The sequence below is a fragment of the Triticum urartu genome, chromosome 5, assembly GCF_003073215.2.
Source record: "Triticum urartu cultivar G1812 chromosome 5, Tu2.1, whole genome shotgun sequence".
Classification (NCBI taxonomy): domain Eukaryota; kingdom Viridiplantae; phylum Streptophyta; class Magnoliopsida; order Poales; family Poaceae; genus Triticum; species Triticum urartu.
This window is the reverse complement of record NC_053026.1, coordinates 449,726,855-449,753,775: the sequence shown is the minus strand read 5'-3', so window position 1 is coordinate 449,753,775 and position 26,921 is coordinate 449,726,855. Positions and strand designations below refer to the sequence as shown.

The 26,921-nt window shown below is 43.3% G+C and overlaps 1 protein-coding gene across 1 annotated transcript; it reads right to left on the bottom strand.

The window, feature by feature from the left end:
- Window positions 1-19,271: 19,271 nt before the first annotated feature.
- On the bottom strand, window positions 19,272-20,872 carry LOC125556214 (serine/threonine-protein kinase UCN-like). Its single transcript, XM_048718994.1, has one exon. It carries the CDS (start codon window positions 20,821-20,823, stop codon window positions 19,498-19,500), a length of 1,326 nt encoding a protein of 441 aa, XP_048574951.1. The 5' UTR covers window positions 20,824-20,872; the 3' UTR covers window positions 19,272-19,497.
- Between the last annotated feature and the right edge of the window lie 6,049 nt (window positions 20,873-26,921).

The following is a 26,921-nucleotide window of genomic DNA, read 5'->3' as shown; positions in this document are numbered from 1 at the left end:
ATCCAACACCGAATTGAAAGGTTTTGGGTATCTAACTTATGGAGGTGGGTCATCAGAAAGCGACAAGTGATTCCAGCTACCATGGTAGGACAGGCAGGGCAGGTGATTACTGTTTGCTGATTACTCTCACACAGGCGGACAGGTTACCTACCATGATTATACTGTGACCAACTGAAGTTACGTGTGCTTGTCACGGGACGAGAAAGTTTGGGCGGACGCTATGCGCCGGTCGACCCAAAATTCGGCTAGTCGCCGCACGGCCGTTGGATCCGCGTCTGTATAGCCGTTGGATCCTTTTTCCCACCTCATCATTTTCTTCCCTTTCTCTTGCTGCTAGTCACACCGCACGCAGAAAGCACGCAAGAGCGCGTCCGCCCCAAGCCTCGCCACAGGCAGTCAGGCAAGATGCCGGCCGTACTCCGATGGTACCGCTCGACTTCCCCGGCTCGCTGCACCGCTAATGGCTCGCCGTCGTTGGTCGTGTGAAGGGCATCTCGTCGGCCGTAGTTCGCCATCTTGTCGATTTGCAGCTTGTCGCCTCGCCCGTCCAAGCACGCCGACACCCCTGTGCACCAAAACCGGCGTTGCACCGCTAATAATTATGTCTCGTCTAAGTATGGCGTCAGTGTGGCGTCCATAAAGAACAAGCCCACCACCGTGTCGTTGTTTGTTTGTTTGTTTGTGTCGATTGTCTGTCTACCGTAGTTTCTATCTCAAGTTCTCAACGCCCACGCCTAGCTAGCCGGCTAGCTCAGCCCAGATCAGAGAGGAATGTTGTTTTGTATGTTGTGGGCTGACGTGTTGGCAAATGCTGTTGTTGTGAAGCTTGGGAAAAAGGTACTAGATCTCAGGTGGCAAAAAAGATACCCCACAAAAAAAGGTGGCAACAAGCTGTTGCGTCTATTTCTCAACCAGCGCTTGCACTACTACTCCCTCTGTAAAGAAATATAAGAGTGTTTAGATCACTATTTGATCTAAATGCTTTTATATTTCTTTACAGAGAGAGTATCTCACAACATTATTTCCCATTTCCCCGCAGAAAAAAACATTATTTCCTGTTAGCACACCCACATCGCCACACATGGTCGTTCCACAAAACAAAAAGACTAAGAATAATCTTTTAGAACTTCTTTTAAATTTAATAGTATTTCAGAAAATATTCTAAATTTTTAAAATTCATGTAATATTTATAAAACATTAGAGATTATTTTAATAGAAAACCGACTGAAGTAAATAAAATATCTGATCGAAAATTAATAAGAAAAAAAGATACCAGGGGTTCACATGTTCTCGAGGACGGGTCTTCATTTACCTAGGTGGGCCCATTTACTCAGGTGCAGGCCGGGGAAGGTGAGCATTTGCTCGCCTCCCATCTTGTACAGTGCAGTGCATTCGCCACTCTTTTCATAATGTCATGTCCAATAATCTGTCCTATTCCGCATACTGGCTGCGATAAACAGAGAATGAAGAGATATTTGGAAACGTAATGTACCAAGCAAGATCGAGAACTTTGTGTGGAGGCTGGCAAGGAATTCTATCCCGATGGAAGATATGTGCAATCACAGAAATATGTCGGACACAAATATTTGCCCAATCTGCAGAAGTGTCGAGGGCAGTTGGCGACACACCCTGATAGATTGTAACATGTCAAAATGCATCCGGACTCTACTTGATGAAGACTTAGTGGAACTTTGGTTTCATGCAAGTCTCCTGATGCTAGAATTTGGATCATGCAGATGAAAGATTCTATGAGAAATGAAGAGTTTATCATGCTAGTGGTGACACTTTGGTCGATGTGGTGGGTCGGGAGGAAAGCAATTCATGAGAAGATTTTCTAGTCCCCGATGTCAACACTGACTTCTATTCAAAATTATCTGAAGGACCTCTCTTTGATCTCTAGCAAGAAGCAGAAGACCCCATCGGCTGTAGTGGTAAATCAAGGAAGAAGGAAGAACTGGACTCCACCAGCGGTGGACTTTCACAAAATCCATGTGGATGCTGCGGTCCATGGGGATGATTATAAGGGAGCGTTGGTGACCATTTGTTGTGATCATGAAGGTCGATATGTGGGAGCGTCGGCGATGGTGATGCATGGGATGTTAGACCCGGAAGTTCTGGAGTGCTTACCTGTGAGAGAAGCATGTGCCTTAGCACGTGATCTACAAATACGTAAGTTACATGTGGTTACCAACTGTATTTCCACTGTCAATCACCTGCGGTCAAACTACAAAGGGGCAAGCTCTATGATCATCGATGATATTAAATCAAGCATCGAGGACTTGAAAGAGAAGGGTTCTTGGAAACAAGCACACTTTTTCTTTCGAATTAGCGTAGTTTGAAAGAGAAGGGTTCTTGGATCTGATAGTCAGAGAATGGGCTAAAGGTTCGGGAGGGAGGTCGAATGTTGAGAGATGGCAAAACAAGATAAGGCATCTAAGGTGTTTCTTACGTGGATGAGCCCAACATTTAAGTGGGATATATAAGGTTGAAAAGGAAAGGCTCCTTTTACTTATTCAATCCCTAGATTTAAAAGCCGAGTCCTCCATTCTAGATACCATGGAGTTGGAAACTAAAGTGGACGCGATGATGCGACTGAAAGAACTTCTTCAAGAGAAGGAATTGAAGTGGGCACTGCGAGCTAAAGTTCGCAAAATCGTCCAAGGGGATGATAACACTCAATTCTTCCACATGATTGCGAATGGCAAACATCGAAAGAAGAGAATTTTTCAACTCGAGCAAGATGAGGGGACGATTTTAGGACAGGAAAACTTAAAACTATACATCACCAACTACTATAAGCAGCTGGCTGGACCTCCCGAGGATAATTTCGTATCCTTGGATGAGTCCAGGGTTGAGGATGTGCCTCAACTTGCAGCGGATGAGAACGATATTTTGACCGCCCTATTTTCGGAGAAAGAAGTGTTTGAAAATTTCACAAATGAAGAATAATAAATCTTCAGGGCCGAATGGTTTTTCGGCGGAGTTTTATAAGAAGTGTTGGCACATTATTAAGGATGACTTGCTCCCGTTGTTCCATGATTTATTTTGTGGACAGTTGCAGCTATTTCACTTGAATTACGAAACAATTACTTTGCTTCCTAAGAAAACAGAGGCAGTGCGGATTGAACAGTTCAGGCCGATATGTCTTCTTAATGTCAGCTTTAAAATTTTCACCAAGGTTGGGACAAATAGGCTTACGCAGATTGCGCATGCTGTGTGCAGCCTTCTCAAACTGCTTTCATGCCGGACAGTAACATCTTAGAAGGGGTTGTGGTCCTGCATGAAACGCTCCATGAAATCCACACGAAAAAACTAGATGGGATGGTTTTCAAAGTGGATTTTGAAAAAGCGTACGATAAGGTGAAATGGTCATTCCTTCAGCAGGCATTGCGTATGAAAGGATTCGATCAGTCCTGGAGAAACCCGGTATATTCTTTCACGCAAAAAGGGAGTGTTGAAATCAAAGTGAATGATGACATAGGTCATTACTTCAAGACACACAACGGCCTGAGGCAAGGGGACCCGATGTCACCGATTCTTTTCAACATAGTGGATGACATGTTGACAATCCTAATAGGAAGGGCTAAGGATGACGGCCAGATAGGTGGCCTCGTTTCGCATTTAGTGGACGGCGGAGTGTCGATCCTACAGTATGTTGATGATACTATCATCTTCATGGGGCATGATTTGGCAAAAGCAAGGAACATGAAGCTTGTGTTATGTTTGTTCGAACAACTATCAGGGTTAAAGATTAACTTCCATAAAAGTGAATTGTTCTGCTTTGGAAGAGCTAAAGATGAACAAGAAGCTTACAAACAATTTTTCGGGTGCGAATTGGGGTCTTTACCCTTCACGTATTTGGGTATACCAATCCACCATCGCAAGCTTTCTAACAAAGAATGAAAGTGCATTGAGAATCGATTTGAAAAAAAAACTAAGCTGCTGGAAGGGCAAGCTTATGTCATATGGTAGCCGACTAATTCTCATTAATTCGGTACTCACGAGTATGCTATGTTTCTCTTGTCCTTTTTTGAGGTACCAGTTGGAGTCCGGAAAAGGCTAGATTTCTATCAACCGCGCTTCTTCCGGTAGAGTGATGAATTAAAACGAAAATACAGACTCGCTAAATGGGATATCATTTGTAGACCGAAAGACCAAGGGGGTCTCGGCATTGAAAACTTAGAGGTGAAGAACAGATGTCTACTCAGCAAGTGGCTGTATAAGCTATCTATAGAGACGAACGCCACGTGGGCCCAAATTCTGCAGAACAAGTACCTTCATTCCAAAACACTATACCAGGTGACGGTGGGGCCGACTGATTCGCCTTTTTGAAAAGGACTGATGAGAGTGAAATCCGTCTTTTTCAACAGGACAAAATTTGTAGTTGGAAATGGTACTACCACGAGATTCTGGGAGGATACATGGCTAGGAGAGACGCCCCTTGCACTCCAATATCCTTCTCTCTATAATATTGTGCAGCGAAGAGACGCTTACGTTGTCACAATATTATAGTCCAATCCTCTGAATATTTAATTTAGGAGGACGCTAGCGGGAAACCGTTAGGAAGATTGGATCCATCTTGTGAGAAGATTGATGAATGTTCACCTTTCTCAACAGTCCGATCAGTTGCGCTGGAAGCTTACAAAGAATAGAGAGTTTTCGATTAAATCCATGTATTTGGATGTCATCAACTCTAGGTCTATTCCTCGTTCGAAACATGTTTGAAAAATCAAAGTGCCTTTAAAAATCAAAGTGTTTATGTGACACGATCTACAAGATGTAGTTTCTGTGATAGGGACGAATCCATCAAACACCTCTTTTCTTGACTGCCCATTGATGTGGCGGTCAGTCCACTTAGCATTTAATATTACTCCTCCGAATACCATCAACACGTTATTTGGGATGTGGTTAGATGGGATAGATTCCGAAATAGCGAGACATATCCGTGTAGGAGTATGTGCTTTATTATGGGCAGTCTGAAACTGCAGAAACGATATGGTTTTTAACAGAACAACAAAAATTCATTTCTTGCAGGTTATCTTTCGGGCCACTACGCTGATCCGTATGTGGTCGCTACTCACTCCGACGAAGGTCAGTGAGCGTTTGGTTACTGGATCTATCCGATGGGAGACGGTAGCACAGCATATTTTCAACCGGTTTGGATAGGGTCATGTAATAGGATAGATGTTTAGTTTTCTATCTTATCTTTTTGTCTGTCGGTTGTGGACATCCTGTTATTTTGCTGTTGCTCGTTGTGGGCTTCTATATTTTTGAGACCTGAAGACTTTTGTTGAACCTTTTGCTTATCAATAATGTGGTCGTATGCATCATTTTGATGCAGCGGCCAGGGCCTGACCCTCTTTTCTAAAAAAAGGGTATTGAGGACTTTGAGAAGGCCAAGGTGCAGCATGAATCTAGAGATTCGAATTTAGAAGCTCACTATTTAGCTAAAGCTACATTATGTTTAGACTTGCGGCACCACATGTGACGGTTGAATCCCCCTAATATTGCTGGTATCCTAGCTACTGTTTTGCTTTAATAATTAACTGGTGATACCCCTCAAAAAAAATCTTGTAGCGCGCTGACTAAGATATGTGTATAGCTGACATATAGCGAGCTATTCTATTAAAAAAAACCTATAGCGAGCAGTAAGTCCGGCGCAACATAGTAATGCATGTGACGCTCGTTTAATTCGCTCACTCGGTGGATTATTTCGTTTCTTTCTCCAGTTTTTTGTCTCTAATTTTACTTATATTTTGAAATATTTTAAATATGCAATCTATATATATATAAAAATATACTTTTATTTAATTTTTCCAAATGTTCATGTAAACATAATAATTTGCTTACGCAATCCGAAAACTGTTCATACCATTCAAAAATATTCGTGACATAAAAAAATGCTCAAGACAGTATCATAAATTCTTCATGAAATGTAAAAATCGTTTGCATAATTTGAAAAACAATACCATTCAGAAAAAAATGTTCAGACATTCAAATATATGTTCATGACACTCTTGAAAAATTACAACATAAGTTTAGAAAATGTTAACCAACATGCATTTGAACATGTTCAATAGGTATTCAAAAAAATGTTGAACGCATATTTAGAAAATGTTTGACATGTATCTGAAAAATATTTAACATGTGATTGAAAAATGTATGATGAGTATTTGTACAAAATATCATCGTGTATTTTAAGAGGAAAAAAATAGGAAACACAAAAGGTGAAAGGAATAGAAAACTGGAAAGAAGGACAAAAATAGAAGTGAAAAAACAAATAGCAAAAGAAAAACTCATAAAAAATAAAAAGTATAAACTAGTAAAAAACATAGAAAAAGAAAGGGAAAACTGTTAGAACCTTTAAAACCCGCTAGCACCATTGCACCCTTCCCGTTCTTGGGTCGTGGACTCTTTATAAAATCGTGAGAGGCGGGTGCTTCTTCGATCTAACAGTAAAAGAGACATAACCTTGGAGCTCCTACTCCGCATTTCCTAAACGACGCCCATTGCGCCCGTTACAGGCAAGGGTGCAAACGGGCGCACACCCCTCCCTGCTTCATGGGCCGGCCTTTTTACTTTTTTTATTCGTTTCCTGTTAATTTCCAAAAAAAATAGGTGACACGGCACGATTCGAACTCAAGACCCGCTTCATGGCCGGCCCATTTTTATATTTTTTATTTGTTTTCTGTTAGTTTCCAAGAAAAGTGCAACCAGACGATTTAAACTCAAGACCTCTTCCTTCCCGATTAAGACAGTAACCACTTGTACTTCATCATTGGTCGTGACAACTTTTTGCGTTTTCACCCTCTTATTCTTTATTCAATCCACGGAAGCCGTTTTTTATTCTTCCGGTCCAGTTTTTGGTTGCTTTTTATTCCCTTTTTCTTTTCTTTGCTTTTACTGTTTATTTTTTTCAAAAACCGGTGAACTTTTTTAATTAACTGAATTTTTTTCAAAATAAATAACTTTTTTCTAATTTGGTAAACTTTTTTAGAAATTCAATGATTTTTTCTAAATATGATGAGCTTTTTTCTAATTTGAAGAACTTTTTTTAAAATTGGTGAACTTTTGGTAAAATTCCATGCACTTTCTCAAATCCAATGAACTTTTTTTCTATATTGTGAACTTTTTAGAAGTTTGTAAACATTTTTTTCAAAATCCATGAACTTTTTGAATTCACAATTTATGTAATCTTTTGCGATACTTTTCTCTTTTCAAATGTCAGTTCTTCATATATTTTTGCAAGCCCACAAAACATTTTTCAAAGTTTACTAAAAAAATCTTTTTCTGATTTTACTATTAATCAGGGAGCATTTGAGCTTGGGAGTAGATACTCGGCTCCCCTTAGGTCCCCAATATTCATCGCCGGGATTTGCCCCATAATATTGGCATGTGGGCTAGGAGGTCCCGCGTAATATGCAGCTGCTCGCATACGGCTCATCACGAAACCAAGATATAGGAACATCACGTGTTTGATGTTTCCAAAGAACAGAAAGAGTGAGAACTTCATGTTAGGCGGGAGCCGAGTGTCAACCCTGGCCCAGTCAAACTCTTCTTGCCCGTTAATTAGCACGAGAACCATGCCTTGCCTATAGCTAGATGATAGCTTCTCTTGTCTAAAGGACTACTTATCTGGCATAGCAATTGGGCCACCCCATTTATATTTTTTTCGATCGCTTGCACGGGACGTTCGCAAATGAGCGATGGTTTCGCTGGTTCGAATCCATTTTATTTTCTCCTGAATTTGTGTTTAGACTTCGCTTTTTTGGTTTTTTCATCCTTTTTTTTTACTTTTTTGTTGATTTTCTTTGTTTCTTTCTCGGTTTTCATTTTTTTGTTTCTTTCTCGGTTTCTATTGTTTTTTTTTCTTTTCTACCTTGTCGATTTTCACCAGATTCTTTATTTTTACATGTTTTTTCTTGTCTTTCTTTTTCTTTGTTTCATTCGGTTTTCTTTTTATACTTTCTCCATTTTTGTTGGTATTTTTTCCTTTCTTCCATTTTTTGTTATTTCTTAGTTCTTATCAGTCTTAAAAAAAACCGGTTCCATTTTTTCTTGGTTTCTTCATGGGTTTTGTTGGTTTTCTTTGGGTTTCCAGTTTTCATCGCTTTTGAGGTATTTATTCTGTTTCTTTCTTTCATTTCTTTGAATTTGACCATTTTTCTTTATGTTTTCTTTTTTCATGAACACATGACTATAATTTTGATACACATTTGTACACTTTACGTATACATCAGAAAACATTTTTATACAGGTGTTTATCTTTTTCAAATACATGATTAATATTTAAAAAATATGTTTTGCTGGCTATTGTATTCATACGCATTCTACAATTTTTATATATATCGGCAAAACTTTCTAATACATGTCTACCGTTATTAAAATGTATGATTAGCATTTTTCTATGGACGGTCAATATTTTTAAAATTTATATCTTTATATTACGAAATTTTAGTGCACATTTTTTATTTTTTGTATACACCATAACATTTTTTAACACACGTCTGACATTTTTAAAATAGATGACATTTTCAAATATTTGTGTTTGTAGACATATGTTTTGATACACATTGTATATTTTCGTATACATGCGGAACTTTTTTTACACATTTATCAATTTGAAATATATGATTACATTTTTTATACACAGTTAACCTTTAATAAAAATATTTATGTTCAATTTTTTCACTACATGGTCTACATTTTAGGTATACACCTGGAATATTAAACATTTTTGGTATTTTTTATGTTCAATTTTTAATACATGTTAAACATTTTTAAGTAGATGAGTAATTGTTTTGAGAAACATATATTTTTGTATGTCTGCTTTTCTTTACACATTATTCATATTTTTTATAAATGAGTAGCATTTTTTATACTTGTTTAACATATTACATATAAATGATTAACTTTTTTAAACTTATTTTCTATTTATGTCTACTTTTTCCCAGATATATTGTACATTTTTTGTATATATTGGTAATGTGTTTTCTATACATATTTTTTTAACACGGTAAGGGGGCACACACGCATACCCTACCCCTATGAGCAGTTCCGAAAGACTGAGACGACACATTATCTTGAGATTTTACGAAGTTATGATAGGTGCCTCGTTATCAACGGGAACGTCTCCTCCCACTGAAATCACATCGCCGAAAATTCTGAAATATACTGAGAATAAATGTGAGCATCAGGACTTGAACCCTGGTGGGCTGTATACCACTGTCCTCATAACGATCCAACCACGGGTTGGTTAGCTTCTATACACAATTATTATTGCTCACATGCATGCTTAATATTTTTCTAAAATGCACGTAAAGTGTATTTTGTAATATGTAACTTTAGAATATTGGGAGGTATAAATGAAAGTAAAAAGTAAATAAATAAATGAGGCAGTGGCTTGTCCAGTATGGCGCTTGCTTTAGGCGAGGTTAACGTGAAACTCGCCTCGAGCAAGGTACAGGTGCACCCATTAATTAGGGGAGCTCCTATTTCGTGCGCAACGACAAAATGCACACGCATCGCTCCCAGGTGCGAACTTTCGTCGGTCGAGGTGGGGCCAGAGCTCCCCTGTTTTTGTTTATTTTTCTTTTCTATTCGTTTGCTTCGTTAAAAAAGTTCAGGATTTTAAAAAGAAGGTTTTGAATGTCAAAAAGTTCACGAATTCGAAATAAATTGTGAACGAGTATTGTACTGAATAACTTTTGAATTTTTTATGAACAAAATTGAATTTTATGAAATTTTCCGAATTTAATAAACAATTTTTGAATTTCAGGAACAAATTTTGGATTTGATGTGTGTTTTTCAGAAATTCATGAACAATTAATTTAATTTGATTAGAAAATTAAATGAATATTATTTGAATTGGATGAACATATGTTGAATTTGGTGAAGAAATTTTGAATTTGATGAACATTATTTAGATCTAATGATCATTTAAAATTTATGAAGATTTTTGAATTTGATGGAAAAAACGAACATGAATTTTTTTAAAATATACGTGAATTCAGAAAAAAAAATCACGAGTTCAAGCAATGTTCAATAACATGAAAAAAATGTTCATTAAATCGAATATTATTCGTGAATTGTAAAAGGTGTTCGTGGATTGAAGAAATGTTCACAAAATTTCAGAAAAATGTTCTTGAAATTTTAAAATAAAAAAAGGAAAGATGGAAAAAAGAGAGCAAAAAAGAGAAATAAAACAAGACCAGGCGAAAAAAATAAAAGAAAAAGGAAAACGGTTCAGGGAAGAGGTAGCCCATTGGGAGGGTATGCGCTGGGTGGCTATCCAGAAAACGTGCGCCAAATAGGAATCGCGGTTAGCTAGTTAGGCGGGAACTAAAGCTCATTCTCGCCTAACCACGGGGACGAAATGTTGCTAGCGCGCGTCGTGGTCGCCGGAGGGTTCGGTCGTAGCTTGGGCCAATCTCCTCGTATGCAAAACAGCACGTCAAGCTCAACCAGGACCTACGCGCACTACGACGTAGCGTGTTTCTCCGAGAAGCCACATGCGCCGCACAGACAGACAGCTGCGGTGTAGTCCAGTATTGCTTGATGTGCAAGCGTTCCGTGCAAACGGCGCAATGCAAAGCTAGTCACTGTCACTGTCGAAGCTTCTTCAGTTCTTCCTGCCGTTGTTTTCCTGATCTCCTCCAGCTCCAAATCTGCAAGGCCAACGCATGACCTGAGCGAGCACCCATGGCTTAGCCCCCTGCCCCCTGCCGCATCACACACAGACACATCAGTACATAGGCAATCTGATAAGCAATTGCCTGATTCTTTAATTTGGAGATTTTGTTCAGTCTAATACATCCAGCGATCAATCTTGATAGTGAAGTGGTGATAATAGCCTGATGATTTGATCTTATGCAAATTGCAATATAGGTAGTCATAGGCAAGGAAAATCAGACTCAAAGAAGAATTGATTTGGTCTTTAAAAGAAAAAGAGATGACATAAAGTAGAGAAAGAGTGGAAGACCATGTAGTGCCCTTGTTTGAATTGGAACAACAACAGCCTGAACGTACGTATCTTCTAGCTCAATCTTGTGAACGTATCCTTATGATTCATAATTTGAAAAAAAAAAGTGTGCTCTCCTTTAGTCCGACACGCCCAACTTTTTCTTTCAAGCTCCGCCACTGACTATGTTTGCCATATATTGTCACATTATTTTTCCCACACTTGTCTAACTTGAGTTGCTCAAATTGTTAGTCACACTTTGCCACACTTGGGAGGGTAGGCGCTGGGTGGCTATCCAGTAAACACGCGCCAAATAGGAATCGCAGTTAGCTAGTTAGGCGGAAACTAAGGGGTTGTTTCGATTGTGACTATGTTTGTCATATATTGTCACGTTATTTTTGCCACACTTGTCTAACTTGAGTTGCTCAAATTGTTAGTCACACTTTGACTTGCCTAAGAGAATCTTGCCACACTTTTTATGTCTATAATATAATACGTGGGGTTCACTTCTCATAAAAAAATTCTTGCCTTAAATGTGGCTAGAACCAAACACTCATCTAACTTGGTCAAACTTATCTAAAATGAGACGTGGTAAAGTGTGGCAAAATATGACTAGAAATCAAACATTTTAAATACATGTCTAACATTTTTAAAATAGATGATAAATAATTTTTTCAAATATTTGTGTTTGTAGACTTATGCTTTGATACACATTGTATATTTTCGTATACATCTGGAACTTTTTTTTACACATTTTTCAATTTGAAATATATGATTGACATTTTTTTATACACAATCAACCTTTAAAAATATTATTTATATTCACTTTAATCACTACACAGTCTACATTTTTGGTATAAACCTGGAATATTAAAGATTTTTGGTATTTTTTATGTTCAATTTTTAATACATGTTAAACATTTTTAAGTAGATGAGTAATTGTTTTTAAAAACATATATTTTTGTATGTCTACTTTTCTTTACACATTATACATATTTTTTATACATGAGTAACATTTTTTATGCTTGTTTAACGTATTACAAATAAATGATTAACATTTTCTAAAACTTATTTTCTATTTATTTCTACTATTTCCCATACAGATTGTACATTTTTTGTATATATTGGTAATGTTTTTTCTGTACACATTTTTTTTCTGAACACAGTACGGACCCATATGGACGCACACACGCATACCCTACCCCTACGAGCACCTTCGTAAGACTGAGCCGACACATTATCTTGAGATTTACGAAATCACCGTAGGCATCTCGTTGTCGACAGAAACGTCTTCTACCACTGAAAGCGCATCGCAGGAAATTCTGAAATAAACCCAGGATAAATGCGAGCACCAAGACTTGAACCCTGGTGGGCTTGAGTATACCACTGTCCTCCTAACAACCATCCAACCACGTGTTGGTTAGCTTCTATACACATTTATTGTTGTTCAAATGCATGATTAATATTTTTTTTCTAAAATGTACTACGTAAAGTGTATTTTGTAATATGTAAATTTAGAATATTGGGAGGTATAAATGGAAGTAAAAAAAATTGAGGCAGTGGCTTGCCCAGTATGGCACTTGCTTTAGGCGAGGTTAACGTGAAACTCGCGTTGATCGAGGTATAGGTGCACCCATTAATTAGGGGAGCTCCCATTTCGTGCAGCGACAAAATGCACACGCCTCGCTCCCAGGTGCGAACTTTGGTCGATCGAGGTGGGGCCGGAGCTCCCCTGTTTTTGTTTAATTTTCTTTTCTATTCTTTTGCTTTGTTAAAAAAGTTCTGGATTTTAAAAAGAAGGTTTTGAATCTCAAAAAGCTCACGAATTAAAAACAAATTGTGAGGTTAAATTATATTCAAAAAATTCAAAAAACATTCATTATTTCATAAAATGGAAAAAGGTATTTTAGTGAACAACTTATGAAAAAATTTGAATTTGATGAAATTTTTCCGAATTTAATGAGCAAATTTTGAATTTCAGGAACAATTTTCGGATTGGATGAACATTTTTAAATGTGATAACCATATTTTATAATTCGTGAACAATTACTTTAATTTGATAAAAAATTAAATGAATATTAATTGAATTGGATGAACATATGTTGAATTTGGTGAAGAAATTTTGAATTTGATGAACATTATTTGGATCTAATGATCATTTAAAAAAATATGAAGATTTTTGAATTTGATGAAAAGAATGATCATGGGTTTTAAAAAATATACGTGAATTCAGAAAAAAAAATCATGAGTTCAAGCAATGTTCAATAACATGAGAAACAAATATTCATTAAATCGAGTATTGTTCATGAATTGTAAAAAGTGTATGTGGATTGAAAGACTGTTCACAAAGTTTCAGAAAAATGTTCTTGAAATTTTAAAACAAAAAAAGGAAAGAAGGAAGAAAAGAGCATAAAAGAAAAGGAAATAAAAACCAGGCGAAAAAAAAGAAAGAAAAAAAAGGTTCAGGGAAGAGGTAGCCCATTGGGAGGGTAGGCGCTGTGTGGCTATCCAGAAGACGCGCGCCAAATAGGAATCGCAGTTAGCTAGTTAGGTGGAAACTAAGGGGCCGTTTGGATTGTGACTATGTTTGCCATATATTGTCACATTACACTTGTCTAACTTGAGTTGCTTAAATTGTTAGTCACACTTTGACTTATCTACGAGAATCTTGCCACATTTTTTATGTCTATGATACGTGGGGTTCACTTCTCATTAAAAATTCTTGCCTTAAATGTGGCTAGAACCAAACACTCATCTAATTTGGTCAAACTTATCTAAAATGAGACGTGGTAAAGTGTGGCAAAATATGACTAGAAATCAAACAGCCCCTAAAGCTCGTTCTCGCCTAACCACGGGGACGAACTGTTGCTAGCGCGCGCAGCGGCGCACGTCGTGGTCGCCGGAGGGCGATCGGTCGTGGCTTGGGCCAATCTCGTCGTGAGCAAAACAGCACGTCAAGCTCAAGCAGGGCCTACGCGCGCTACGACGTGGCGTGTTTCTCCGAGAAGCCACATGCGCCGCACAGACGGACAGCTGCGGTGTAGTCCAGTATTGCTTAACGTGCATGCGTTCCGTGCAAACGGCGCAATGCAAAGCTAGTCACTGTCACTGTCGAAGCTTCTTCAGTTCTTCCCACACAGACACAGTACTAGCTAGCAATTGTTTTATCTCTGCTGCTTTGCGTTGCGCGCGCTCATCTGTAGCAGAGTATACAAGCACATCTCCGACTCACATAATCGTCTGTAGCACAGCATAAGCTACAGTACTACTCATGATATGATCCCTCGTTCCCTCCTTGAGTTTAGCGTAAGCTACCTGCAAGCTCTCATGCAATGCAACCATACGGGCCGCGCTGCAAGCCAGCCGATCGATGGTTGGAGACAAAATCCCGAGTCGCATAGGCATAGTGCTCCCGCTGAACCAAAGTAGCTAGGTGGGGCGTCCTACTCCTACACGTACTTGCCAAAGTGCCAAGTGCTGAGCACACGTGTGGCAATCTGTGGCATGCCCCGGCTAGGCAAAGCAGCTAGCTACTCCTAGATCGTACTCCTGATGTCCTACTACATGCTGATGGCTAGCTAGCCGGTGCGGTTTCCTTTCCCGAAGAGCGGAAGAAGCGCACGCAGCAGAGCTTTAGACAAGTCTAGTCAAATAATTGCATGCAGCATGCCGCGTTGCCAAACAACTAAAAGCATGCATGCATGCACCACTTGACCCGTGGATGGATGATCCTAAAAAAAAAAAAAAGACCCGTGGATGGATCCACGACGAGATGAAACAACTCATCGTGCACACTATTACTATTACTATTGGGACGAAAACGACCGATGCCTGGTCTCCTGGCCTCCTGGGTCGAGCATATGTACGCATTCACTCGGGCTCGGGGCCGTTGCGAGTTAGGGCGATGGATACCATGCATCTTTCCCTGTCGCCGTTGACCAACTACCAATGCATTGCATGCATGTGGTCGTGTTCGTTCTTGGCCACACCTTCTACTGGTGCAACTTCCCTTGCCGGGCTGGGAGAGAAAAGTAGGTTTTGCGCGCCCGGCCGTGGCCATCTCTCTGCCTCGCGACGTGCGTGCATGATCGGTGGTGCTCCCTAGTGGCTTGTACGTACCCTTGTCCCTGGCCATGCTTACTACCTAGCCAGCACAGCACATGTGTCTAATTTTTTCGTTGCTTTAGCCACTCTTTATGCAATGGTGTTTTAGTCACTACTATGAATTTTCTGCTATTTTAAGAAAATGGTTTTGTATTTGTGACAAAAAATTAGTAGTTTTAGTCACTATTTTATATATTGGTGTAATTTCAGTCACTTCTATGAAATTCAATCGTTTTTATTGCAATTGTTTTTTTAGTTGCACTTACTCGTACAATTATAACTTTTTGTGCAATCGTACTTTTACCTTTTCTGTATTTTTGTCTACATCTGTTATGTGGTTGCCCCTTTTTAGTTGCAGTGTTCTTGGTGTAATTGTATTTCTTATCTGTGCAATTGCACTTAATGGTGAAGAGCGACTAAAACTTTCAAGTTGTAGTCTTCAAGCACTATACCTTTCCTCGAACACCTTTTAATATCTCTTCTCATCGCCAACATTGTTGTCCCCTCCCCGCACCTGCTCACCATATCTTCTCCTTTCCATTGTCCCTTTCCTCTACTCCTGCTCTTGATCCGTCCTCCACAGTCGACGAAGACAACAAAGTCAAATCAAGGTGCCACCATGGTTGATCATGTTGTTTGGAAAGATATATTGGTCAGCCTTATGTCGATCCATGAGGCTACAGGTGTCAAAATCGTGAATAGTGGCTCCACATCCTGCTTAGACCTTTGGCATGGATCAGTTACTCCGGCTTCAAGGCTTCCAGCCTTTTTTTCACATTCCACTCACCCTAGTGTATGCACGGTTGTCTCCTTTGAAACTCGTGCTCTCAATCTGAGCCTTCAACCAAGGCTGCTCCCCTTGAGCTAGTTTGAACCTTTTTTTCATGTTCTAGTTCTAATGTTTTGTTGATTTGCAAAGGTTGAAGTCTATATGGTGTTTCATTTGAGAGAAACATAAAACAGAAACTCCTATATAGTAAATTTAGTTGGCTAGTACGGATCTTAATGGAGTGAAGGATATAAGGATAGGGGTACGGTGCACCCAAGTTTAGAAAGAAAAAAGTATCATTTTCTTATATCTTTTGTTATATCTGGCACAATTTTATTCCCCTTTTTTTTCGTGTGAAATCTCCTTTATCATCTATATGGCGGCCCTTTTTCTTTTGAAATAAATTGGGGTTGTGCCCTAGAATTTGTGTGCCATACCATAAAAAAGACCTTCCACCAATCCGACTCTCATTATCCGTATGAATACCGTGCTTAGAGGATGGTCATCATTTTCGTCAACACCGTCAAGACCCCTTCACCGTCATCTTAGGATGGTTGGGCTCAAATCAACCCTCCTGGCCATACATCGTTCCTCGCTCCACTCCACCCCCCCCCCCCCCCCCCCCCCCCCCCCCCCCCAATCCAATTGGATGCATGAAGAGGGAAGTCTCATTTGGTTTACATGTTTTTTGAAGGGTTACTATGGGATTTTAACCATGGGGATTTTTTTTATGTATGGTATTCGTTTCACAAGAATGGAGGTATTATTTTCCTTAGGATTGTGTCCATACTTGCCTAATTTCTAATAATTCTTAGCATTAGGTGGCACCTCATAAAAAAAATCCTAAGATTTGAATGGATAAGGCATCTCAAACCTTCATCATTTCCATTGCTTTGATTTGAAAATAATGTAAGCCGAATGAGCCCTTCACGGGGAAAAGTCGTACTTTCTTAATCTCCCCAGTCAGTGGCGAAGCCACACTTTGCCTGTGTAGTCAATTGACTACACATATTTTTGTCAAATACTACATCATATGACAAGCAAAAACCATGCAAAAAAATCATAGAAATTCATACATGTTCATACATCTGACTTCACAACACCCAATTGACTACACATGATATGGTTTCTGGCACCGCCACTGTCCCCAGCAATGAGCAAAGCCACGTTGAAAACGTTGCCTAAGTTGTATAAGCGTGACGACATCAAGTAGGGGCAATAATCAACCAGAAGCATATGCAATATCAAACACGCACATTGATACTGAAAAAATATCAATGCTTTTGCTTCACCTGTAGCCAAGTCTTGAGCCGGTTGCTTAGCCCAAAGAACAGGTTGCAGAAGCCAACTCCTGCACAGTGGCCCGTGTATATCTACCCCCAAAACTTGCGCACACTAACTAAAGTAAAGCTCCAGCAGTGTCCCCTAACGCTCGAACATTCCCCATCAAAACCCTCCCGATCGCACTTGTAAATTACGCGGCTAAAAGTGACCGGCGCCGTTTAATTAGTTTATATCCCACCCAGCGTCTCCGATTAGATCGCCCGTAACTAGTTAACTGCGTGGCTAATGCCGCTAGCGAGGTAGCCGGCTGCCACTGTCGAGTGCGCTCACGTTATTCTGCACTTCTTTGTTTAATTACCGGTCAGCCGTCAGTCGCTAAGCGACAGTTTTAAGGAATTAGTTAACAGTGCCCTCGTTATTAGTGACCTGCCTGCAACCGCAAGAGGAAGAGATCAACTGGAAACAGTAGCGCCAAGTGCCTCCAACAAGCATGCCAAACGTATCGGACGGGCACACTTGTCAGCCTTTGCAACTGTTGCAGAATTAATAAACTCTCCCAAATAATCGGGAGCCATGCCAGATTGCCAGTCGTCCTGATTCTAGTTAACGCAAATCGCTGAAGATCTAACGAATGGACTGCAGTCTGCAGATGTGAAACTGGAAGACTCGAAGCTGTAGACCGTAGACTCCTGACGTATATGCATGTCCATGGCATGAACTGCTTTATTTTTTTTACTGAACATGTAACTGGATTGAAGTAACTCGAAGCGAAGTCATGGAGAAGTGTGACATGTGGAGTTCTACGACCGTCCGCAAGCAGGCTTTTAACCCCGAATGTGCAGGTCAGGCCAGCGATATGAATTGCCATACGTACACATGGTCAAGCATTGGTACGGGACTCGGTTAATTCTTGATCCAGCGATGTGGAATACTAGGCGCGTAGTACTCCCTGGACAGTTGGCCGTGCTGGTCAATAGTGGTACTTCAATATACTTTTACTCGAATTACCCCGTTTAACTGAGCTTCAACTGAATTACCCCATTTAGCGAAAGTGTTGTCAGTTTTTACCCCTCCTAAAATATTTTAGGTTGCAGATATAACTCCTCTTGCGGGTCATTTTTAGACAAAACGTTGACGGAGTTATATCTAATCAGTGCGTAAGTTCACACGCTATATAGTCTACGGATCTGGATGTAATTTTTATTATTCTGATGTCCGTTGTACTGTCAAAATTAATGATAAATAAATCGCAAGTTTTCCCGAAAAAAAATACACATGACAACCGTTAGACAAAAAACATGTCTACCAAAGCCATTCGACCAAGTCGGACATGGGAAAAATGACGGGAGGAAAATTGTGGCGTAGCATGCCACATGTACCTAACTAACAGGACGATAATAGATTGCTAAATGGGGTAAAAGCGAACAAAACTACGGTTAATGGAGTAGAAACTGGTAAAACACTTGCCAAATGGGTTAATCTAAATGAAAATTTGTTAAATGAGTCATTTACTGAGGAAATGTCACATTAAAATGAATGCATAAAAAATTATAACCATGACACTAATTTGGGTGGCATGTCTCTTGATATACACCTAGATTTCGCTAAATAAATTTTGACATAGTAGTCGTAGGATTTTGATCTGCATACTTGTCCGATGAAGCTCAGACAGATGAGTCTCCCTCGGGGAACTTGCAAGGTTCGTATCTCCCTACTCGACCTGGCAAGAGTTGGATTATTTTCTGGCTCTTCCCAGTCTTAGCTTCTCCGGGGTGGTGATATGCCAGATCATGATTGACGTCTTATGGTGTGTACATCGACGACTTCCTTTACGTTGTTTCTTCAAACTTCTGGGCTTCAACAAGATTGCTCCACTTAAACGGAGGTATAGAGGCGACAACTGTATTGCTCACAGTGTGTTGTTGATGTATGCAGAGGGAAGGCGTTGCAAAAACTTCAACGACTCGCGTGTAAGAAAAATCTTGTAAGGGCTGGTTTTATCTACATTTGGCTTTCGGCCTTTTCGCCAAGAACAAAAAACTACTCCCCTTTTTTCCCTTTTATAAGACGTTTAGACAATTCACACAGAGCGCAAAACAACTCAATGTCAGCTTCAAAACGTATTATAAAAATGAATGAAAGGAGTATTAAAAAAGAAGAAATAACTTTTGTGCTCTAAAATGTTATCGATATTTTCTGAAAGAAGAAAGTTCGTCTCTCTTTTTTTGGCGAAGCAAAACTTACTCTAGCATAATCTTAGTGTCGTATATTTACACATACGACCAGCACAATACAAGTAAACCCTAGTCACAAGATATAGTGATTCTCTAAGGAGCAAAACGGTAAAACTGACATAGCAGGTGAAAATAACGATCGAGCGTCAGAACTCTGGCAAGGACTCTGGCGATCCATCCGGCTGCGGTGGAGGCTGGTGAAGCTTCTGGAAGTAATCTACCACGCCGAACCCCTCGCACATCACAATGTCATCGGCCGGCGGAGGGATGTACGGCGGCCGGGACACCTCCCCGAGCAGGTCCCACGCCACCCCGGCGAAGAACGGGTGCGCCCTCACCTCGTCGGCGCCGCCGGAGAAGCCCAGCCTTCTCGCGGGGTCCTTATCCAGCAGGCGCGCGATGAGGTCGGTGAGGTCCGGCCACCGCCGCCCGACGTCGGCCGAGAACTCCGGCTCCCGGAGCAGCACGTTCCGGAACGTCTCCTTCCGGTTCCGGCCGCGGAACGGCGTCCTCCCGAACGCCATCTCGTACACGAGCACCCCGAGCGCCCACCAGTCGACGGAGAACTCGTGGCCGTCGCCCCTAACCACCTCCGGCGCCACGTACTCCTCCGTGCCCACGAACGAGAAGGACCTCTCGCACGCGCCGCCGCCGCTCGCGGCCGAGCGGAAGCTCGCGTGGTTCTTGCCGCGGCCCAACGGCGTCGACGCCCTGGCTGACTTGGCCTTCTTGAGCTTGTCGACGCCGCCGTCGCTTCTGTTAAGGTACCACGCCAGGTTGTGGGGCTCCTGCCCGGACGACGCGGCCACGGAGGACTCGCTTCTCGCGAAGATCCGGCGCAGGTGGCGGTACTGTCGCCCCTGGGGCTTCGGCGCCGTGGGCGACGGCGTAGCCGACGAGCACGGCGACGAGGCGGAGGTGCACGTGGAGGCGGAAGGGGACTTGGGCGGGAGCAGCCGGGCGAGGTCAAAGTCGGTGAGGGTGACGTGGCCGTCGGCGCGGAGGAGCACGTTCTCGGGCTTGAGGTCGCGGTACGCGATCCCAGCGGCGTGGAGGTCGGCGAGCGCGGACACGACCTCGGCGGCGTAGAACCTGACGGCGGCGGGGGAGAAGACGCGGTCGGGCTGCGCGCGTCGGAGCTCGTTGAGGTCGCCGCCCGCGCAGTAGGGCATGGCCCAGGCGAGCAGGTCGGGCGTCTCGGCGCGGCCCAGCAGCGACGGCAGGTGCGGGTGCGCGAGCCGGGACAGCACGGACACCTCCCACCGCGCGCGGCGCGCGGCGTCCTCGGCGCGCCCGGGCGGCGCCGACGCGTGGGAGCGCTTGTCGAAGACCTTGAGCGCGTACCCGGCCTCGGCCTCGGCGCCGGCGGCGACCAGGAACACCGTGCCCATGGCGCCGCGCCCCAGCACCCGCGCCGCCCGCGCCGCGCCGAGGTCTATGTCCACCCCGCCCGTGCCGACCGCGGGCTGCATGATCGCGCGCCAAAGCCTTGCGTGGCGCTGTGGCTCGTGAGTCGTGAGTGTCCGGCTGGGAATGGGCTCGCGAGGACGTGCTCATATAAAGGTGGGGAGGGGCCGGCGTAGTTTGTCGACTTATTTACCCAAAACCATCACACTTGTGGCTAGGGTAACAACTTAGTACCACATTTGAACCAGGGCACAAAAAACTACCGGTTATGTGCCTAATGCGTAACACCAAGCACTGATTGTCTGATAAGCTCACGAAAACAGTGAAACTGACAAGTTGGCCCCACTGGTCGGGCTGACATGGCGACGACAAAAAACTTTGACCGAGTGATGTGGCAAATGAGACGTGGGTCCCACCTGTCAATGACTAGAGGGTCATCTTCTTCACAACATTCTATCTATGGGCATTCCGTCGAGCACCTTCCGTGCGTTCATCCTGTGGTCACTGAACACATCGCGGCACGCCGTGGCAAGGGGAATGCGAGGGGGGGGCTCACCTTGAGCACGTATGCGTGCTTGGACGCGGCGAGGTAGCACTGGAGCAACATCCTCGTCAGCGGCAGCGGCCGACAGAGCATGGTGAGGCGGGGAAGACGGCTTGGTGACCCATAGCTTGTCGAAGCTGGCGGCGGAGGCATTAGGAGGACGTGTCGAAGCCTAGGGACTAGATGCGAGGCGCGGAGGTTCATCGGAGCGGCATATCAAGGCGCGGTGGTGTGTGGTCGGAGGTGGAGAAGACGACCGCAGCGCCGCCGATTCTGGACGTCCGGGTCCAAGTACTCCGATAGGATTGCTCGAGGAGGCATTCCAGAGCTCCCAGACAAGGTGCTGGGGCTTGGGGTGGTCTCTGGCCACGAGACTGATGGCCGACGACGACCGCAGATCGGGGAGGAGATGACGCCGTGGGGTGCGGACGCCGGCGGCCGTTGCAGACGACAGCAGGCTCCTGGGCGCCAGATTCGAGGTGGCGGGGTCGCGGGCGCCACATCCGGAGCGGGCCGCGGCCGGCAAGCAAGCGGCTCGAGTGGTGCTGCTCGGGGCGAGGCACGCATCACCAAAGCCCTGGACGAGAGGAGGAGGTTGATGTTCGGGGAAGAGCGGCTCGTCAGGCGCCGGCTACCGACGGGGATGGCCGTGGTGGCCGACCATGCGGTGGAGGCAGCATGGGTCCGGCCTGGGTGTGGCCACCGGCGGCGTCTTCTGTGTGGCTGATTGGAAAGAGAGAGAAAGATAGAGATGAGGAAGAAGGAGGTGTGTGAGTATGACAGATGGGACCTACGCCCACCTCAACGAATTGTCCAAATTGACATGCCACGTCGTCCCGACGGACGGACCCCACCTGTCGGTTCCGCTGTTTCCACGATCAAATTTGAGCATCAGTGCTCCGCATTACACATTAGGCACAGAACCGGTGGTTTTTTGTGTCCTGATTCAATTGTGGTACCAAGTCGTTACCCTAGCCCCAAGTATAGTGGTTTTGGGTAAATAACTTTAATTTGTCCGTCTCGCTTCCCCTGCAAATTTAAACAGAGCGGCCATGCCATTTTGACATAGTTTCGTTGGTGTCTCCGGCGTGGCTCTGGCGTTTTTCATCGTCAGTCAGTCAGTTTTTCTTGAAAAAAACTTTCAATCTATTCGGCTTTCATTATGATAGTACAACAAACATTAAAATAGTAATAATTACATTCAGATTTATAGACCATCTAGCGACGACTACAATCACTGAAATGAGCTGAAGGCGCCGCTGTCATGGCCCTTTCCTCACCGGAGCCGGACAAACCTTATTGTAGTAGACAGTCAGAAATTTATCGTGCTGAAGCGTCATAGAACTAACACACCAGAACAATAACCGCCACAGATGAGGAGTGTAGATCAAACGGATCTAACTTAAAGACACACGAACGAAGACGAATGACTCCGAGTAAATCCATCAAAGACAGATCCGTCAGAGCAATACCTTCACACATCCACCGATAATGCTAGACGCATCATCGAAACAAGGGCTAGACGAGAAGGCATTTATTCCATTTTCAAACAGTCACCGCCGTCTCACCTTCCAACTGATCGTGACTCTGTAGGGGTGTCCTTGTGTCCTCGCCAACTACTCTATCTCCGAGAAAGTTACTTGTACTAGTTCGTGCCAAGCTAGAGCTAGTATCTAGTAATTGGGTCTAATCTGAGAAATTCTTGTGGCATTGAGCACCGTGGATAACAAAACTTATAAACATGATCGACAGAAGCTGAATTATTTATAGGCGGCAAAGTTGCATGGCCAGTCCTCACTTGGATTACAGCAACAGTCCGGATGCACCGAGGCAGGATTTTGGCGCGTTCGTCCACTTACTTCTAATACGTGTGCATGGTACTAGGCAAAACAGTTGATGCAGACGAATTGTTCGAAGAAGGGCGTGGAGCTCAAGATCATTCAAATGATTTTGAATCAGAGGACATTGTTTCACAGACTTGACAGACATTCAAATGGATACTCCCTCCATTTTATAATATACTAGTATGTCCGTACTTTTCGAGATTTAAGTTTGACCATAAATTTAACCAACAAAATTGATTATGACGGAAGCAAAAATTATATCACCGAATTAATATCGAAAATATGAATTTTTGCTCCCACCACAGTCAGTCTTGTTGCTCAAATATAGGGTCAAAATTGAATCTCAGAAAACACAAACACATTACATTATGGAACGGAGGGAGTAGAAAATAATTTACTGCTACAAGGCATCAATCAGGTGATGCAACGGAGCATCCACGAGTAGATTCGGATGCCGCACGGGCTAATCCCAATCGATGGCCGCGATTGGCATGTGACAAAAGATGATGGCCGCGATAGGACGTGTCGTACGTCGCGTCTCGGTGAAATTTTGCTTGGGATGCGGCTCGTGATGCCTTCGCGTTATCGTACGTACACGTCCGTGCAACGTACTACTATAGTGGTAGTAGTACTGGATGAACCCTAACCCAGTGGCGGATTTACCGTACGGGCAGCCTGGGCACGTGCCCGGGCTCGACCTCGTCGGTTTTCTAAACTATAGTGATCTTTCCTAGCCATCGCATGCCTAAAAAACTCCCCAAAACATGAAAAAACGATGGAAAATATATAAACTTTTCTAACTGGGCCAGTCCGGGAGTTTTCTGCAGTTTGGGCCTTACTCATATCAGCTAAACAATTAGATGGACCACAACAGCCAATAGGACTTGTTTGCTCGATCAATCCACGTACTGAAGAAGAATCTAAATCGATCGATCCATCAACAAGTCGCCTATTCGTCTGCGTACGCACGAACGTGAGACCTAGTCGCGACCTAACATCTGCTGCGCATCTGCGCCTCCGAGGCGGCGAGGGCGTGAGGTAGAGACTGCCGCCGGCAGCCAGATCAACGCCGGACGACAAGATTAGAAGAGAGATGCTGCGCGGCCAGGCCTCGGCTCTGACTCCGGTGGGCGACGGTCAAGATCGGAAGCGTAAGCGGGGGCGCCAAGGCGGCGAATCGTCCGGTACCACCAGTGGGAATTCAACTCCGGCCCGATCAGACGTTGGGTCTTCACCGTCGACACTAGTGACACGAGCAGCAACAGTGAACACTCAACCTGTTCAAGAGGCATCCAGTAGCAGACTGCCAACAATTATAAGAGACAAACTTCAGACTTACATTCTTCATGCACGAAGGCATGAGGCCTTTTCTTCTTGTAAAGATATTGAAAGTTTAGCTACAATGATGGTTGAAACTGAGAAACATTTGGTTTTCCCACTGGTGTAAAGAATCATAGAGTTGGCTTTGTTATTGCCAGTCTCAACGGCATCGGTCGAAAGAGCTTTCTCGGCAATGAAGATTATCAAATCTAAATTGCGCAGCAAAGATGAATGATATGTGGTTTAATGACTTGATGATTTGCTACACCGAGCGGGAGATTTTTAAAGGACTTGATGATGATGCTATTATTAAACGGTTTCAAGTCATGAAGTATCGAAAAGGGCAATTGCCCAAGTCCAATTAGCATATTACTGGTACGCTCCATTTTATCTAATGTGTTTAATTTCAATGAAAATTATATAAATTATTAATGTGTTTATCTTGTAGATTCTCTTGTGTGCACAATGATGAACGTTGGATATTGTACTATTGTCGTCGATGCGTCGAAAGGTTAGGTTATGTGACTAGTGTTTGGAGAGTTATTTGGTATTATATTCCTATTTTTATTTACTTCTATGATCTAAAACATTAGTGTGTATATTGCACATGACATTTATCCAAATATATGATACTTATTGTGTCTAATAGACAAAAGTAAATTTTAGCTTACGACGTGCCCAGGATTTGGCAATTTGCTGGCTCCGCCACTGCCCTAACCGCTGTCGACGTACCCGCCAAAGCTGCGTGAATGCGTGATGATGATGAAGTAGTCCTCGATCGGAATTACGTTTTCGCCAAGACCATTGACCGGGAGCCCACACTTGCACGACCCTCGAATTAAGCTGGCGGTGGTTTAATCATAATCAAAGCCAAAAAAAAACCTGATGATCATGCTCACCTCCTAACGCTGACACTACTGTTGTTAGTACTTGAGGATTGCAGCTTACTCCAGTCTACTGGATTTGTCCATTGTTCAGTCCAGCTCGATCGAGTTGAGACGAGGGCCCATGCTTTCACTCGAATTTTTAAAATTGCAAGCAAGCCGTGTAGTACATCTATTACGGACAAGGCATGCATGTCGATCATCTGAATTTACATTTACCAGGATGATGCATACATGTGCTGCTGCTAGAAGCAATTCAGGTACTGTGCGCGTGTGACTCATGCCGCCTCCTGCTACTGCATAAGCGGAATTGCTACTTGTGGCAGCGAAGCCACAGTTCGCCGGTAAGATCTCTGGCAGAGCAGAAACGGGCCCTAGATCATTGAACCACGCCCCAAGATTGCATCTGATCGTTTTTCACCTACCAGCGTCCCGAGCCAGCGGGCTGCCCGCCGGCCACATCGTTCGGGCTCAGTACGTTACGTAACAGTGTCCGTCCGTCAGTGCTGTGAATCTGTCTGAGAAACATGGCCACTGTTCATCTTATCAGCGGGGAACAGGAGGCTTCCAAACACAGCCCCTGAGGTCCAGACCCGAGCTGAACGAGCTCTTCTGATGATCGTCGGCTCCCCGACAGAGACAACGGAGTCCTCAGGCATTGCCAGCGAGCCTGTACGTATGTACGTATTACAGCGCAGCTGGTGCTACAGAGAATTACAGCACGTACATTTCTTCCCCTTTTGATTTTTTTTTATTAAAGCAGCCTTGGTTTGCTTTTGGCCCGATCCGATCGTTACGTGTCTCTCAATTCTGTCTTGTCTTCAGGTTGCTGTATAATTCCTCGTGGAGCCCCTGCTGCTGCCTGAATTCCAGGGCACGTAACCTGACCTGTAGTACAGAACTACAGATTGCAGGTTGCGCCGTGACGCTTCAACCAACAACCAAAAAGCTCCAACCCATCGAGAGCCAAGGCGATCGCCGTTTAATCTGTATTCAGGTCCCGGCGTGGTCAAGGCTTAGTAGCACGACCCCGGTTGGTGGCTGCCATTACTCGATGGAAACCTGCTTAATCTGTCCGTGTCTGAAGAACCAATGATTACTCACTGAGAGACATGATTAGGGAACGTGGCTAAGCATGGCGTGTCACGCATCAGGCTGCAGGAGCAGGACGCGGGATCACGTCGCTTCCTGCGATGCTATGCTAAATCAGTGGTCATGCATGGGAGCCGTGCACCCGCCTCGCCATTATTAGCTTGGCTAGCTCGATCCATTGCAATCATCCTGCTGATTCGTGCTCGAGCACAACAGATGATCCGTCTAGTAGTCTTTAACAATTCGCGAGTGGAATGCTCAAGTCGCAAAGCTGAGGAACATGTTAGCCCACACTACGCAAAGGGCTCGGGTAGATAAGAGTATTGAAACTGCAAAGATTTTCTCCTTATTATTTTTACGTAGGTGTGGCCAACTCTGTCGGCCATTACATGCACTGTTGTGTTCTGACTTCTGAGCAAATAATAGTGCTGGTTTATGGCGTTAACCATGGGGATGGCCCTGACCTGACGATGATTCGC